Source organism: Penaeus monodon, chromosome 2, assembly GCF_015228065.2.
Source record: "Penaeus monodon isolate SGIC_2016 chromosome 2, NSTDA_Pmon_1, whole genome shotgun sequence".
NCBI lineage: Eukaryota > Metazoa > Arthropoda > Malacostraca > Decapoda > Penaeidae > Penaeus > Penaeus monodon.
In genome coordinates this window covers 51,436,738-51,451,737 of record NC_051387.1, presented here as the reverse complement: position 1 = coordinate 51,451,737, position 15,000 = coordinate 51,436,738, and the positions used below count along the sequence as shown (strand labels likewise).

General features: G+C 35.6%; 2 protein-coding genes across 10 annotated transcripts in view; both read right to left on the bottom strand.

Moving 5' to 3' along the window:
• Positions 1–1,237, bottom strand: part of LOC119583706 (protein ALP1-like) — a 6,905-nt gene extending 5,668 nt beyond the window's left edge. The window contains exon 1 of the mRNA XM_037932351.1: positions 438–1,237. The gene's annotated coding sequence lies outside the window, so the exon portion shown is untranslated. The remainder of the gene's footprint in view (positions 1–437) is intronic.
• A 1,738-nt stretch (positions 1,238–2,975) lies between these two features.
• LOC119583600 (moesin/ezrin/radixin homolog 1-like) overlaps positions 2,976–15,000 on the bottom strand; it is a 74,851-nt gene continuing 62,826 nt past the window's right edge. For 6 of the 9 annotated variants that reach the window (XM_037932219.1, XM_037932235.1, XM_037932226.1 and 3 more), the window contains 7 exons: positions 10,142–10,246; positions 9,366–9,619; positions 8,760–8,906; positions 8,371–8,631; positions 7,827–8,184; positions 5,672–5,908; positions 2,976–5,490 (listed from right to left, as the gene is read on the bottom strand). In XM_037932219.1, the coding sequence (XP_037788147.1) occupies positions 5,326–5,490; positions 5,672–5,908; positions 7,827–8,184; positions 8,371–8,631; positions 8,760–8,906; positions 9,366–9,619; positions 10,142–10,246 (1,527 nt within the window). In that variant the 3' untranslated portion in view covers positions 2,976–5,325. Of the gene's footprint in view, positions 5,491–5,671; positions 5,909–7,223; positions 7,278–7,826; positions 8,185–8,370; positions 8,632–8,759; positions 8,907–9,365; positions 9,620–10,141; positions 10,247–15,000 lie in introns of all 9 variants that reach the window. The other 3 variants (XM_037932181.1, XM_037932205.1, XM_037932197.1) reach the window with 2 other exon arrangements.

Here is a 15,000-nt window from a genome sequence, read left to right as displayed (position 1 = left end):
ATTCTTGGGTAAATATACAGAATACCTCTGCATGACTGATCACAATGATATTGATGTCGATTGAGTCCTCTCACGCTCTACTACCCTAATATATAGAAATTATGTTGTGGAAATCCCCCTAATACCCACAATCTTGTCCCCATTAGCAGGAGAGGGCATGGATGGTACCAAGAAAACTGTGGGGTAAAATATGAATAATACACAGAGAATTAGTCAATATAATTGAATCCAGGGGGCTCCTGTCCCTAACCCCTGCCCTGGCCAATAAAGAATCCACCCCATATGGCAGGATAAAGCATAGAACAGACTCAGGATTGAATAAACCTGCATGTTGATCATACACTCTACCCAGCCATGAATAAGTGGAGGATTCATTGTCTTCCAGTAGTCTCCTGCATTGGACAATATAGTGACTTAGCGATACTAAACTATCTTACCTGTAGCTAAGTATCGCAACGTTACAGACAGTCGTTGTGCTGAAGGAATAGAGTCTCTTAATTTGGTGTTTTCTTTCTGAATGTGAGGAGACACCAAGGATAACAGTTTGTCGAAATTCTCCTTATTCATCCCATGGAAATCGTAGAACACGGGATCATCGTCGAGTCGCATTTCCTGAATTAATTTATCGAAAACATTCCTATTTTTTCTCTGTAACCAAGGCTTGACCCAGAGTCTTCTCTTTTTCTTCTTCGTAGGATCATCATCGGGGTGTCTTTCGGACTCGCTTCTATCTTTCCTTTGCAGAAGTGGCGTCACCCGAAGCCTCTTCCTCCTTTTCTTCTTTTGCTTCAGTAAATACAAGTATGCTTGGGCGCAAGATAACGTGGCGAGTGTCAGAGAAATCAGCTTGGGGTCCATGGCGAGCGACGTCTGACACTTGCCGAGTGACAGAAGAGGAGATTGGATTGTTTTGATTTTTCTTTTTTTGTTTTGGTTTGAACAGCTGAGCGACGCCGCCGGACTGAGCCGATGGTTCTTCTCGCGGCGCTGCCCGACCACTGGATTTTCCTGACTTTTTTTTTTTTTTATCCCCGAGGTCTACTTTAGATTTTGTTGATCGCACTCACCGGTCTCGAAATATATAAGGCCGAGATTCTACTGCCTATGATGGATTTCCGGTATCGATATCCATGTGTTTGTTGGACCTTTAGAGCGCCATTTCTTCGCTAAATATTAGAAGCTGAAAGACCTTAGGCGAGGGTGAGAATACTAAATATTTTTTTTTAATATGATGTATTATTATGGATCTTTCTGATTGTGTGACTAAAGCATTCGTTTAAATGAATGAATTGCAATGAAATAATTAATTTTGCTTCTATAAATGTTTTCCATTTTAGCCACTTCACTTTCATTAATATTTTTCATTTACCATTATTATTTTTGTTTCTGGTATCATATGTTAGTTTTTTATCATCATCACTGTGCTTCCAATCACTCGTACTACACCTTTGATTCTAAATTCGATCAAAGATGGATGAAAAAGTTGTGACAGAAATGTTAATTCACTGTTTTTGTGTCTGGTTCAGTGAGCCACTAAGATCTTTTAATATGAAAAACTATACTAAATGTCTTTAATCTCTATGAACATAACGTATATATACAGCCTTAAGAAAATGAATACATAAATAAGTACATTGATAAATGAAAACGGTAGTATGAGTACAGGGCGCTTATGTTTACTTATAGCCGTGATTCAGCCGGCTTTATCTGCGTCAGGCACCCGACTCAAGTTCGGGATAATCACTCTCTTGGCCAGGCCAAGACAAGCTATCTGGGGGACAGGGCGCGTCAGACCGAGAGCGGTCTTTGTTCTGGATCCTGTTATTTTTTTCGCTTACACCTGCTTGCTGTAACTTACAAGTAATTCCAACCCACAAGTATAGATTCACTTGAGATGCTTTTTAGGTTATCAGTTTATTTGGGCGTCTGACTGTGCACTGTACATAATGCATAAATGTTCTGTTGTATAGTGTGCATGTTATATGCTTTTGAGACCTTGTCAGTTTGTTTGTCTTAATGCACGGTCGCGAATGTTTAAGAAATTTCATCAGTTTACTTTTATGACCATTGCTGACCATTGTAGCATTAGGTAAATTCAAAATATGTATAGGTATTGGTATTAAGTACTTATAATGCGAAAATAGGACTTATCTCTGATCAGACATTTCTCTGGCTACTTTTATTAGGTGGCCATTTCCCTAGGAGTGTTTTTGTACGGGCTGGGATTTCCCTACATGTGATTTTGTGTGGGTAGGCATTTGGCTAGGTATGGTTGTGTTTGGCTGGAAATTTCCCTAACAGTATTTCCTTACTGGTGTTTCTATTCACATTTGCAGGTGGGAAACATGCTCTCACGTTACTGGACATTTCTCCGTTATATAACACATTTGCTCATTTCAGATACTAATACTTAATGCTGCTGTATTCATGTTCACTTTGAATATGTAATATTTAAAAGTTGTTAAACTATATATTTTACAACAATGATAGCCTCTTGGTCAGCCTAATACAATACTTTCCTGCCAGACTGCAGGTCATCACAGGAAATAAATTTTATTATCCACAACCCACAGTTTGTGCTGGAACTTATGTCAATTCATCTTGTTCATCTTTCATTGATCACATGGTATGCTCATGCAGGATCCAGAGCTGAACCATTCATAAATATTTTTCCTTGCTCCAATTGTGAATACTGAGAAAAAATGTAATGTAGCAAAACTGAAAATACAATAAATCATCAACTGTTTAGTAGAGAAATGCTCATTTGGCTTTTTAGCTGTCATTGGAAAGCCTGGCATGGGAAATGTCAGATTTCCAGATAATACATTTTCCTGTACAAAAAGAAGAGATACCTTTTGTATATATACTGTACATTTTTCCTTGGTAAGAAATATTCTTACCACGGAAAAATGTTCAGTTTACTATTTATGCAGGGCATAATGGTACATCGGTAAAATAGGTATACTAAACAAACGTTATCATATTTTATGTTTATTCAAAAATGACTTATATTTACCTCATCAGTTTAAGATATTGTATTTTCATATCAAAGGCTATGTTAATAGATACAACCACTGAGGTTTGCCACTGAAGGAACACGAGTCCCAGCAACCCCAGTGCTAATGAGGTCATCTATATCTACTGCATTCCCATGCATTGCCTGCTTGTGTTGTCCACTCTCCAGTCACTGACAGAGGTTACCCAAGGAAACCAATTCATAATTTACATATTTACTTCTACAGAGTAAAAACCTATTCCTTTACTTCAAGAATTTGCTAGTATGCAATATTATTAAGCTTTCTAGAAATGAACTGAACAGCAAGTATGTACCAAGTAATCTTTCTTTCAAGATATTCTGTGGCATAAATAAATGGATAATTAAAATTTTAGCCAAATAATTGGTGGACAGCAGTGCTTCTACCAAAGTGAATGTCTTGTGAAATCCAAACAATAATGTACATGAACTTTGCAAAGGAATAATGAAAAAAAAAAACTTTAGAAAAAATAAATACAAACATCAGTCTAATAAGCTAATAAAAGAAATATTATTATTTTTTTTAAGTGACAGTTTCTCAAGACTGAAAAAAGTTGTGAATGAACAATGGCAAGCACCTGATTACATACATAACACTATCACCAATTGCGGCTAAAGTATTTACAAATATTTAACAAATATTCTCCAGTAATTCTTTCCTTACACAACAAGCAAGCATATGCAGGAAGACTTGACAGGACAGGAAAAGAGGGAAGGTTGTTGCATAGGCACTGGCAGCACATACAGTCGTGGAAAAAGCAAGAAAGCATTGTTGTATTGGCTGGTTCTTGGTAATACCTGGCTGTGATTTGACTTCCACCTTGATTACTTACTTACAAAAAGGTACACGACTAAGAAATACACCGAACATAACTCTTTCAGCCTTATCAAGGCATGGTTCTATTACACTGGATTGTTCTGTTGCCACTCAATGCTTTTATCACTTCCAAATCTAATAGAGATTATCAGACCTTTACATTTAAACAAATTAACAAATTAAGAAGGGCATGAGAACAGAGGGGTTCCTATTCTGAATATTGTATGATAAACAAAAATACATTTTTCAAAAACAAAAGGTAAAACAAAAAATACATTGACAAATAAATCAATTCAGGAGAAAATATCTTCCATATTTCATATTAACCCCTAAATTTGATAATTATAACTATCAGATCTAAGCTATCAGATCTCTCGTTGCATCCACCTGAACAACACTAAACAGGAGCCTATACTTAGGTGTTACAAATACAAATGTCAATATTCAAAATAGACTACCCATCAACCAACATATATTTACATTCATAACAATGCTTGGCCTAACTTTATTACCCAGAGCGTTCATTGTGTAAAAATCTAACTCTCTACCTCTAGCTTTGTTTCTTCTTCTATATGAACTGCAAGAGACATACAGCTTCGGGCATAAGGTAATTCAGTACAATGATAACATTGTGCTGTTTCTGGTTTCTTCTTCTTTTTTTATTATATATTATTAGATCTTAAAAAATATTCAGTTCCTTGAACCTTTCATCAAGTGTCAAGTTACTGGGAATGAAAGTTACCAAATAAATTGAGAGATGAAAATTCAAGGGGGAAGAAAAGGGGTGAGGGAGAGGAGGGTCGGAGGGAAGGGGAGGGTAAGTTACTTGCATGGTCCAGCACCATCTGAAATGGTCCATATCACATTGTTCACACTAAGTAAGGAAGTGTTGTCTTAATGTTTTTTCTCATGCTTGAGACACGAGAAATGCATTCATTTAGATTATGATATGACTACTTTTTTCTTTTTTTTTTTCTTTTTTTTTTTTAGATGTGGTCCAATTTTAACAAGGACAAGAGTACATCACTCATTTCACCTATATTACATACATACAAATTTCCATTATTATATATAAAGATCATGTAGGGCACAGTTACCTATTTACTTCTCCAAAGACAATACTATTTTATGTAGAAAATGGAAAAAAGAATGTGAACTCATCAAAAATTGAATTCACATATTTCACAGGCTCCTAAAGTAATAATAATAGTGATGATAATTAATAATATAAAAATTATTATAATAATAATAATTGTAATTATACTACTATTAATATTATGAATAATTAATAATAATGATAAACTCAGTAAAGTTTTTGCATCTCAGAAGTTTGTCAAATTTGAGTAGCAAAGCAACAGAATTGTATGACATAAAGCCTATGTATAAAAGAAGAAAAAAAAAGAAAGGAAATGTGGGAGTAAATCTCTATAGGAAAGCAGGAGTGTGAAGATGTGTTGGTCCTAGGACAGACTGTTTACAAGTTTTCAAACTGATCTACTCGTCGCTTGGTATTGCCCTTGCGGATCTCCCTCAGTGTCTTGTACTTGTCTCTGCCCTGTCGTACATTCTCCTTGTGAATTTTGTCCATGGTGGTTTCCTTTTCAGTGTCTCGTGTGGACTCAAGGTCATGCTTGAGAGCCTGCAAAAAATGGAAAGGATTGAATGATTAATAGTAATCTATGCTTTCCATTTTTATCTGTTACTAATACATAACTCCTTTCACCTCTAAAATCAAAATAAATATATGGCACATTCACTGAGCTTTTAAACTGAGCCACATGATATATGATTACACCAAGTTCATACTGCTTTCACCATACCTTAAGCTGGTTTTGAAGTCGCTCATTGCGCTCGGCGAGAGTCCTCCTTTCCTCCACTGGATCTTCAATGGGCTCATCTCCGATGTAGAGGTCCTTGGAGATGTCTCCGTTAGGGATGTCGTCATTTTCCTCAGTGTCTTCCTGCTCAGCTACGTGGTGATGCTGAGGGGTAGAAGAAGCAGCCAAGAGAGCAGCAGTGGCTTCCTCTTGCTTCATGCGAGCTTCCTCAACCTCTTGCTGTATTTCATAAGAAGATGTATGCAATAGATTAGTCAAAACAAATGGGTGACTTTTTCTTCATATTCCCCAGACTTGGCTTTTTGAAGCATCTAACTAAAAACTGCAAACTACTTAAACTCTCTTTTTCCTATTTCTGTATCCCTGAAAGTTTCTCTCTCTTTTACTAATATATGAAAGAAAAGTACATGTACATAAAGAAAAATACTTTAAACAAAAGAAAACAAAAATAAAGAAACATTAGTCACTTCCTCTGGATATGACCCTTGAGTTCACTTATGAAAGAATTATCTAAGTCCCTCTAGAGAACCTTAATAATCATATAAAGTGCATGCTCATTTCATTAAGGTCATACTCAAGATTCAAGTTCTAGGAATTAACATTCACATATCATACCTTGGAGAGCTTTATGATTTTGCTATTTAAAAGCACTGCAAGCTTATTTTCCTGCTAATTAGTGTGCCTTGAGAAGAGGAGGCAAGTAGCAATATTCATTTAAGTCTTTTTAACAAGACAACAACTGATTACTGTTTAAGCTGGATCTCTAAGGTTGATCCTACCAGTTCCCTGTTATTATACAAGTTTCTTTCCTTACACATAAAACATAAAATAAATAAGTAAGACAAAATATATAAAACACAAATCTGACATGAAAATAATTTTCAAGTGAAATTGTACCTGATCTTCAGCATAAGCTTTCTTCCTATGGCAATATGGTTCATAATGGTATAAATGTATTGTTCATGCCATATATATAATCCAATAGATATTATTCAGTATGAGAAACATGCTGTCCACAAGTGAGTTATCATGCCTAGATTTCAGGAAACAATTTCCTTTATGTGGTAAACCCCCCCTACATCCATCTACATGTTTTATCCTATGATGGAGAATAATACAACAGTGTCTGCCTCAAGTTCAGATAATGGCAATAAATGAACCAATAATATTTGAAATATATATACAAAAAAATCTGACTGCTATTATAATTGGGCCACAAAACACAAGGGTTAATTTTTTTTCCCAAATGTATTACAAAAATACTGAAACATGGGTGGGAAAAAAAATCACACACAACCAATCAGAGGGACACACATGTTAACAGAAGGATAAGTTGGGTTTTAGGAGAGAAAATAATAATAATAATTCCATGCAGAATAACAGATATGCACCACAATGCTTTACGGCAATGGTGGCAATTTATTTCCTACCCAAGTCTGTTTATATATATATATAGAAAAAAAAATCAATATTTTTTTTTTTTAAAGGTCACAGATCTATCAAAAACGACCTCTGCAAACATCACACTGGTTACCTTACCACCCACGCCTACCCTTGGTTGTCCCTCAGAAAGCCGCAGTTTCAGCATCTTATCGTAAAAAAAAATCCACAATGCATGGTCAATTTCCTCTTTGAAATGGCATACTGTTTCTTTGTTCCTCTTTCTCTTAGTTCACAACAGTAAATATTAGGTAATAGCATTTTCTCCTGATATTCTTGCATCCATACAATAACTATAACATGAACACCAGCACAAATACACAAGTGTCACTGACAAACACCTTTCAAATGTTTAAGAATATATTTAGTGAATATTACTATTCAACATTTCCTAGTCTAAAATCCTTGTTTCATCATTTTACTCTGGCTATTACTTAACTAATAATATAAATTACAATTACTGAATAAATCAACCTTTTCCCCAGTCATCATAACAGCTATTCAATAATATATCCAAATATATACTTTATTCTCTTTAGATTTTTTTTCCTTATTTACAAACAGTGAGGTAAAAGACAGAGAAAATAAGGGCTATATTAGCTGTGTCTGTCCTATATCTCAGAATCAATGTGTGAAGAAGAAACATATAGGAAATTACATATTTAAAGCTACAAAAAGACATATCTTTCCTTCCTACCTGAAGCTTTTTGGTCTCTTCGTCCTTCAAGTTGACTTCTTCCTGGATCCTGTGTACTTCCTCCTGTTTGGTGCGGATCTCTTCCTCCAGTTTGAGCTTCTCTTCCGCTTCCATTTCCTTTGCCTGTTCGAGACGGACCATCATATCGTGGAGTTCTTGCTGCTTGTTCTCAAGCTCTTCCTTGGCTGCCTGCAATTGTCTCAGCTGTTCTTCCAGTCGTCGGATGGTTTCCTGTGCTTCAACCAACTCCTTCTGCCTCCTCTCCATCTCCTCTTGCATTGACTTCAGGCGTTCTTCATATTCTTTCTGCTTCTTCTCTGCCTCCTCGCGAAGAGCAATTTCTCTTGCCAGCTTTTCTCTGATGTTAAGAAAGTAATAACGACTTGAAACCTGAATTTCAGTGACAATCAAACCATAAATATGATATAAACCTACACAACATAGATAAAAATACCTAATATCTGTTAAAATACAGAAAATCTGAACAAATTTCCTTTGACAGATAAACTTGCACAGGTGGATGCAAGCCCTTCTGACAACTAACCTTTCTTGCTGCTTTGCTAACTTCTCCTCACGAGCTTGTGCCTTCATTTGCTGGACCTCAATGGTGTCTGGCTTGCGGCGACGCATGTACAATTCATGGTTGCCCATGCAGAGAGCAAGGATACGCTTGTTGATGCGTAAACGAGGAGCAAAGAAAACAAAATCTGGGGCTTTCTTATCAATGGGTTTGATGACGAATTTGCGGTCATTGAAGGAGATATTTCTGATTTCAGACCATGGGAAGCCAATCTTAGGAGTTAACCTGAAAACCAAAATTTTTATGAAACTTCCCTCTTCATTTAATTTCAAATCTACTTGGTACCATTACTGATATAATAAACTGCATCTTGCAACCATGGTTCTAAAATTCAACATCTCTTCTAAACTTACTTATCATCCTTTTCATAGATATTCAGACCAAGAGCATCAACACCTAGCCACAGCTCAGTACCCTTCTTGTTCTTGATGTCAAAGTAATTAACTCCATACATCTCCAGATCCTGTGCCAATTTAAGGTATTCCATCATGGCATCCTCTCTGAAATAGGAAAAGTAAGGTATGTAGTAATATAGTGGAAATAATAATCATAGTGAAAATATAGGAAAGAATAGCATGACATCTATCTCAACAGCAAAGATATATTAATGGTGAAGCAGACAAAATAATAATTTATTTAATGATATTACAATTCTCTGTATAGCATTCATTAAAATATTTTAAATGATGTTTCAGTCTTTAAATTTTACATCTACAAAAAGTGAGAGAGAGACAGAGAAGATTGCAGTAAAACAGGGAGAGAGAGAAAACAGGAGGGAGGGAGGGAGGGAGGGAGGGAGGGAGGGAGGGAGGGAGGGAGGGAGGGAGGGAGGGAGGGAGGGAGGGAGGGAGGGAGGAGGGAGGAGAGAGAGAGAGAGAGAGAGAGAGAGAGAGAGAGAGAGAGAGAGAGAGAGAGAGAGAGAGAGAGAGAGAGAGAAGACAAATCCTGATATTCTCTACCTGAGCATGCCCTTGTGTTCATGGTACCAGGTGATTATCCTCTCTTCCCACTCCTCACGTGTCAGCTTGTGTTGGTCCATGACACGCTGGGGCAGTAACCGGTCATTTGCCAGGAAGCCTGGTTTGTGAAGGTCTGAGCCATGGTCTCCATACTTGGCCTGCACTGCATATGAAGCCAGGAGCACTGATGTCTCCGGGGGGCAGTAGATGTCATCGCTCAGGATAGCATTCTTCACTTGCAGGTAGAACAGACGCTGTGGGGCAGAAATTATATTTCTTTTGAACATTTCTCAGCAAGGTTTTGATGTTCATGTCATTTACAGAATTAAGCATTATTTGGAATCTGGTGATTCTGCTGGTCAAAAGAATTTGTACTATATTTTTCTACATGAAAACATTTAGTGCTGAGAATGAGACCTATTTCTAAATATGAACTAGATGTAAATTTTGATAAATATATTAAGAAGAATGAAGTATGACCTATAAATACAGTTTATTAGCAATTCTGAAAAGAACTTCTGAATTCTATTACAGGGATCTCTCATTATAGCCAAAATGTAAGAATCTCTATTCAACAACAAATAAAATACAGAAGGTGAAACAATAATGAAAAGAGTAAATTACTAAAAAAAACAGCATAACATCAAACGGAAAAACACGGTGATCTCAACAAATTTAATCTATGCTAAAAGCAAATCCAACAACAACAATTCTCCCACTGCCCAAATATTACCCAAATCTCTTCCATCTAATTCTCCCATCTCATGAGCCCTTACCAGTGTAATGTCCTGGATGATCTCCTCAGCCACATCCTCTGGGTAGAACTTGGCTCTGAATTTGAACTGCAGTGGTGTCTCCTTCTTGACATCTTGTGAGAGAACCTGTGGATAAAATAAGATATTAGCTTGCTATTGCAAGAAAAAAACTGATATCATATCCTGTTAAAAGGATGTTTTACTTATACAGTGTACATACATAAATACATAATAAATATATTTGCAGTTGTCTGAAGTGAGTATGGAGGTAATAAGTGGATTAGAGTGAATGCAAAGGTGACAAAAAAGAAAAATATCACATTTCAAATATTGTATGCAATAATATCACACATTAAAGATATAACTGTGACCACATTTTGTGTATGAAATGGAGTTGCCATAGTGTATATAAATAAAGTAGTAGTAGTAGTAGTAGTAATAACAATAATAATAATAATAATAATAATATTATTATTATATAAAAAAAAGTGATAATGTACCACTTTTCAAGGTGTAAATGCCCTGGAAAGCCAACTTTTTATTCCATTTCATAATGTAATCTGCAAGTTACAGAAACAAAACTACTTAAAATTAATAGAATTCAACAAAGGTCAGCAACAACTTATGATATCTAGCCCTAACAAGAAAGCCACAATTCATAAAGCAAAAACTCTAAGATCATCTCCCACCGAAGATACAAATAAAAATATCAATTATCCTTTCAGCATAAACAAAAAATAACAAACCACAGAAAATGTAACATTCTTTTTGGCCCAAAAACTAATCATAGAAATTTTATGGTGAACAATTTCACATAAAAATTTAAAATAAAAAACTGAAGCCTCTTTGCCAAGAAAAGATATCATCCACAGGAGCAGCCAAGTGCGAGACACAGCCATGCATACAGTGCTGCGGTAATTGAAGTTCACAACCACTAGAGCTGTGGGAGAACAAAGGCTGTTTATCTACAATCTCCTCCATTGTTCTGTATGCAGCATAAACACCACCCTTGTAACCTTGGACGATTGAGTTGACTTTAGCCCTCACTTATGCCCACTATGACACCTGTTAAAAACTTGTGTATAGGCCAAAATAGGAAAAAACTGCTCTTAAAAGGAAGAAACCACCGAACCACTAGAGAAGGTTTTGCGGTCTCTACTGTCAAGTCTCTTTTAATTGTTTTAAACACACTTGTTTAGAAATAGTAAACATTCATAATAAGTTTTCTATTCCTCAGCTCTGACTGACAAAATAAGAGAAGTGCAAATGTTCGAAAAAACATAGAACACACATAATGCATAAAAAAAATAATTCAGTTCCATATACTAGTTAGTGCACCATGCATCTTAATCATAACAATGCATCTACACAACTTTGTGCTAGAAGCAGGAACAATCAGTATACATTTTCCTTGCACACAACCAAATAAAAAATAATAAATGCTTTATACCATTCCCTTTCCTTTCCCTTAATCTACTCCAAAGTGCCCTGTACTAGACAAATTAATATTGAATTAACATCTGTAAACCATGTTAATATCTGTAATTTGAACCTATGGATAAAATCCAGCAATACGAACATATAAAGCAATCAACTTTTTCTTTAATTCCTAATATCCCTTATAATATTTTTTTTATGAAACATTTTTCCTCAATTGCATCTTTCTATATTTTCCCTGTCATCAGAGCAAATAAGATTACAGATGCACACAAAAAAAAAAGACAAAAAGGGGAAAAAAGCTAACACTGGCCAACTTCCCTAAACTAGAAACTAATAGATGTGAACCAATCAAACAAAGCTTGTGACATCCACATAGATAACTTTCCTCTAATAACAAACATACCTTTGTCAAAGATTTGAACTTCTGAAAAAGGAATTAGCAGTAAGTTCTAAGAAATGTTATTAATCAAAAACTGTGTATCTGTGCGTAGATGAAAGTTAGTGCAAACTACAGAAAATAAAAATCAATTGATACAAAATTACTTAGTACATTTTACAACTTACTTAATATCCACATTCTAGGGACTATTTCTATCATTCTCCAAATCAATATCTTAAAATACACATTCCCCCGAGTCACATACAAGTCACCTATTCAACTTAACTGCCATACTTCTGAGAATTACATTTCTGAGTAGCGACATACCTACTTACATATTTATCAAAAAAATTCTTTGGCTGATTTTGTAATAATATTGTAGGGAAAAAAAAAAAAATCCTAAATCTAAACTTGTGAAACAGCTATGACTGCAGTTTGAGTAAACGTATTCATCTAATAACTGCAGTAATACAATCATTATAAATAATACAGGAAGCACTAGAAAAGGACTCTATTTCTTAATGAGACAGTACATGTTAAAAATTACTGCAGGATTAAAACTGCCCAAGCCTAAAACTGGGGCCTTTTTCTCTGGCAGTGTGTGCTTCCGACTGTCTACAGTCTTACCCAGTGTACATTAAACTTAGTTTTGAACTTAGTCCTTGGGAATCGCCATAAGTAGTATCCAACACGCCAGGTTAGACTCTGTTGGCGAAGACATTTGTTAGCCAATGAAGCTGGTATTAGGTTTAAGAGTATCAATTAATCTTCTCTAACAAGGTACTCCACGGTCTCCACCAGGTACCTTAATTAACAATCAAAGCACATAGAGCCAGTGTTAAACAGCACCAGAATCCCCTTTCTAAGCCAAAATTTAAGATGTTAAAAATAAGTTGGTAAAGATTGACTCATAAAATACTACTACCGAAGAAACTTCTTCGTACTCTGTGTGTGTGTGTGTGTGTGTGTGTGTGTGTGTGTGTGTGTGTGTGTGTGTGTGTGTGTGTGTGTGTGTGTGTGTGTGTGTGTGTGTGTGTGTGTGTGTGTGTGTGTGTGTGTGTGTGTGTGTGTGTGTGTGTGTGTGTGTGTGTGTGTGTGTGTGTGTGTGTGTGTGACTTCCAAGTTAGTTTCTGAAATAACCCATGCAAAATAGCCAAAAAACTAGCACACACCAAAGCAGAGGGGCAAAAGAAAATAGCAATATATCTGAACAAACTCACATTTACACATATATAAATATTGGGAACAACATACACACAGCAACAATTATGGTAAGCTAACAGAGAATCTGATGTAGCATCACCTGAATTATAATAATACCCAATGTGTATATATAAAATTGATATCAAAATCTTGGAAAAATGAAATAAAAATACACTAGCTCAGCAACCATCACAATAAATCTCTTCCCAAGTAGCATTACTTGAGATGATGGATGTAAAGGGTGGGGCTAAATCAAGAAAAGAAAATTATACTAAAATGAACAAAATTCTATGGGCAACACATGGTGATTTAAAAGAATAAAGGGAGTGTGGTCAAAACTATTGGGGAAAAAAAAAATAATAATAATAAAATGATATGGTATTCTTGACATTGTTTATGAAACTGAAGCAGTAAATAATGACAATGATAATAAAAATAATAAATGCTCAATCATTTTTTTAAACGTTTGGTAGTAATATAAGAGAAATAAATCCATCTTTCATAAACTTATATTTAGTGCCAATGTATACACACTATCGAAATTCCATCTTTATGTCTGAATATTTAATGTCTATTTGCTTTTCTTTTCCTAACAGTCAAACAAGACAGAACTTGTAATATTAATAACATTTCAAAAACAATGGATACCAAACTTTCCCAGCTGGAGAGAGAGAGGGAGAGGGAGAGGGAGAGGGAGAGGGAGAGGGAGAGGGAGAGAGAGAGAGAAAGAGAGAGAGAGAAAAGAGAGAGAGAGAGAGAGAGAGAGAGAGAGAGAGAGAGAGAGAGAGAAGGAGAGAGAGAGAGAGAAGAGAGGAGAGAGAGAGAGAAAAGGAGAGAGAGAAAGAGAGAGAGAGAGAAAGAGAGGAGAGAGAGAAAGAGAGAGGAGAGAGGAGAGAGAAGAGAGAAGGAGAAAGAGAAAGAGAGAGAAGAGAAGAGAGAGAAGAGAAGAGAGAAGAGAGAGAGAGAGAAGAAGAGAGAGGAGGAGAGAGAGAGAGAGAGAGAGAGAGAGAGAGAGAGAGAGAGAGAGAGAGAGAGAGAGAAAACTAAAACAAATTAAAATATAATGAGAGAAATCACCTCATTCACATAATTCTGCACACAGTCTGCAAACAGACTTGTCAACATAAATGGCCACCATATTGTCATTCCCCCTTTACCAGTAAATTATTCCAGACCTCAAGCACTATCCCTATTACAAGATCATTAATATACACTTCATTAAATACTCATTAGAGCTTCTAAATTCCCCAATGGACCATCAGCTCCCCTCGGCCACATGGAGGGCACTGTGTCACATGCACTTGCCAATACTGGTGACAAGACACTGTAGGACTGCTAATGAAAATAGAGACCTTAATATATTGCAACAATAAGGAAGGGGACTTTTTTGTGTAATAATATAGCTATGTGCATGAAGAGGACAGTGTTACACTGACATAAAATTATACAAGTAATTATGACATGATGTGTTTCAGACATTAAGACATTAATGCTGATATCAAACGTGTGTCTGTTTCAAGATACAGGATTTCCACAAACTTGTGGAATTATAAATATTTATAAGGATAAAAATAAGGGCAGCTAAAAAAAATACAGTCAAGAGACTCCAAAATCATTACAGTTGAAGACAGAGAAATTAAATTAATTAACTATTACGAAGTCAGGTAAATGATCCCATTACTTAAGCCTTCAAAACTTCAAGAATAATACTAATCTTTTCTTATTCGAAAATAACCAGCATTTTTTTCATATTCCTGATTTTATTTTGATTCATATAACAACCATCCTGATCATTAATGCAATTACTAAAAATTCATTATCTACAACAAGCATTTACTGTATTCATTATGAAACATCA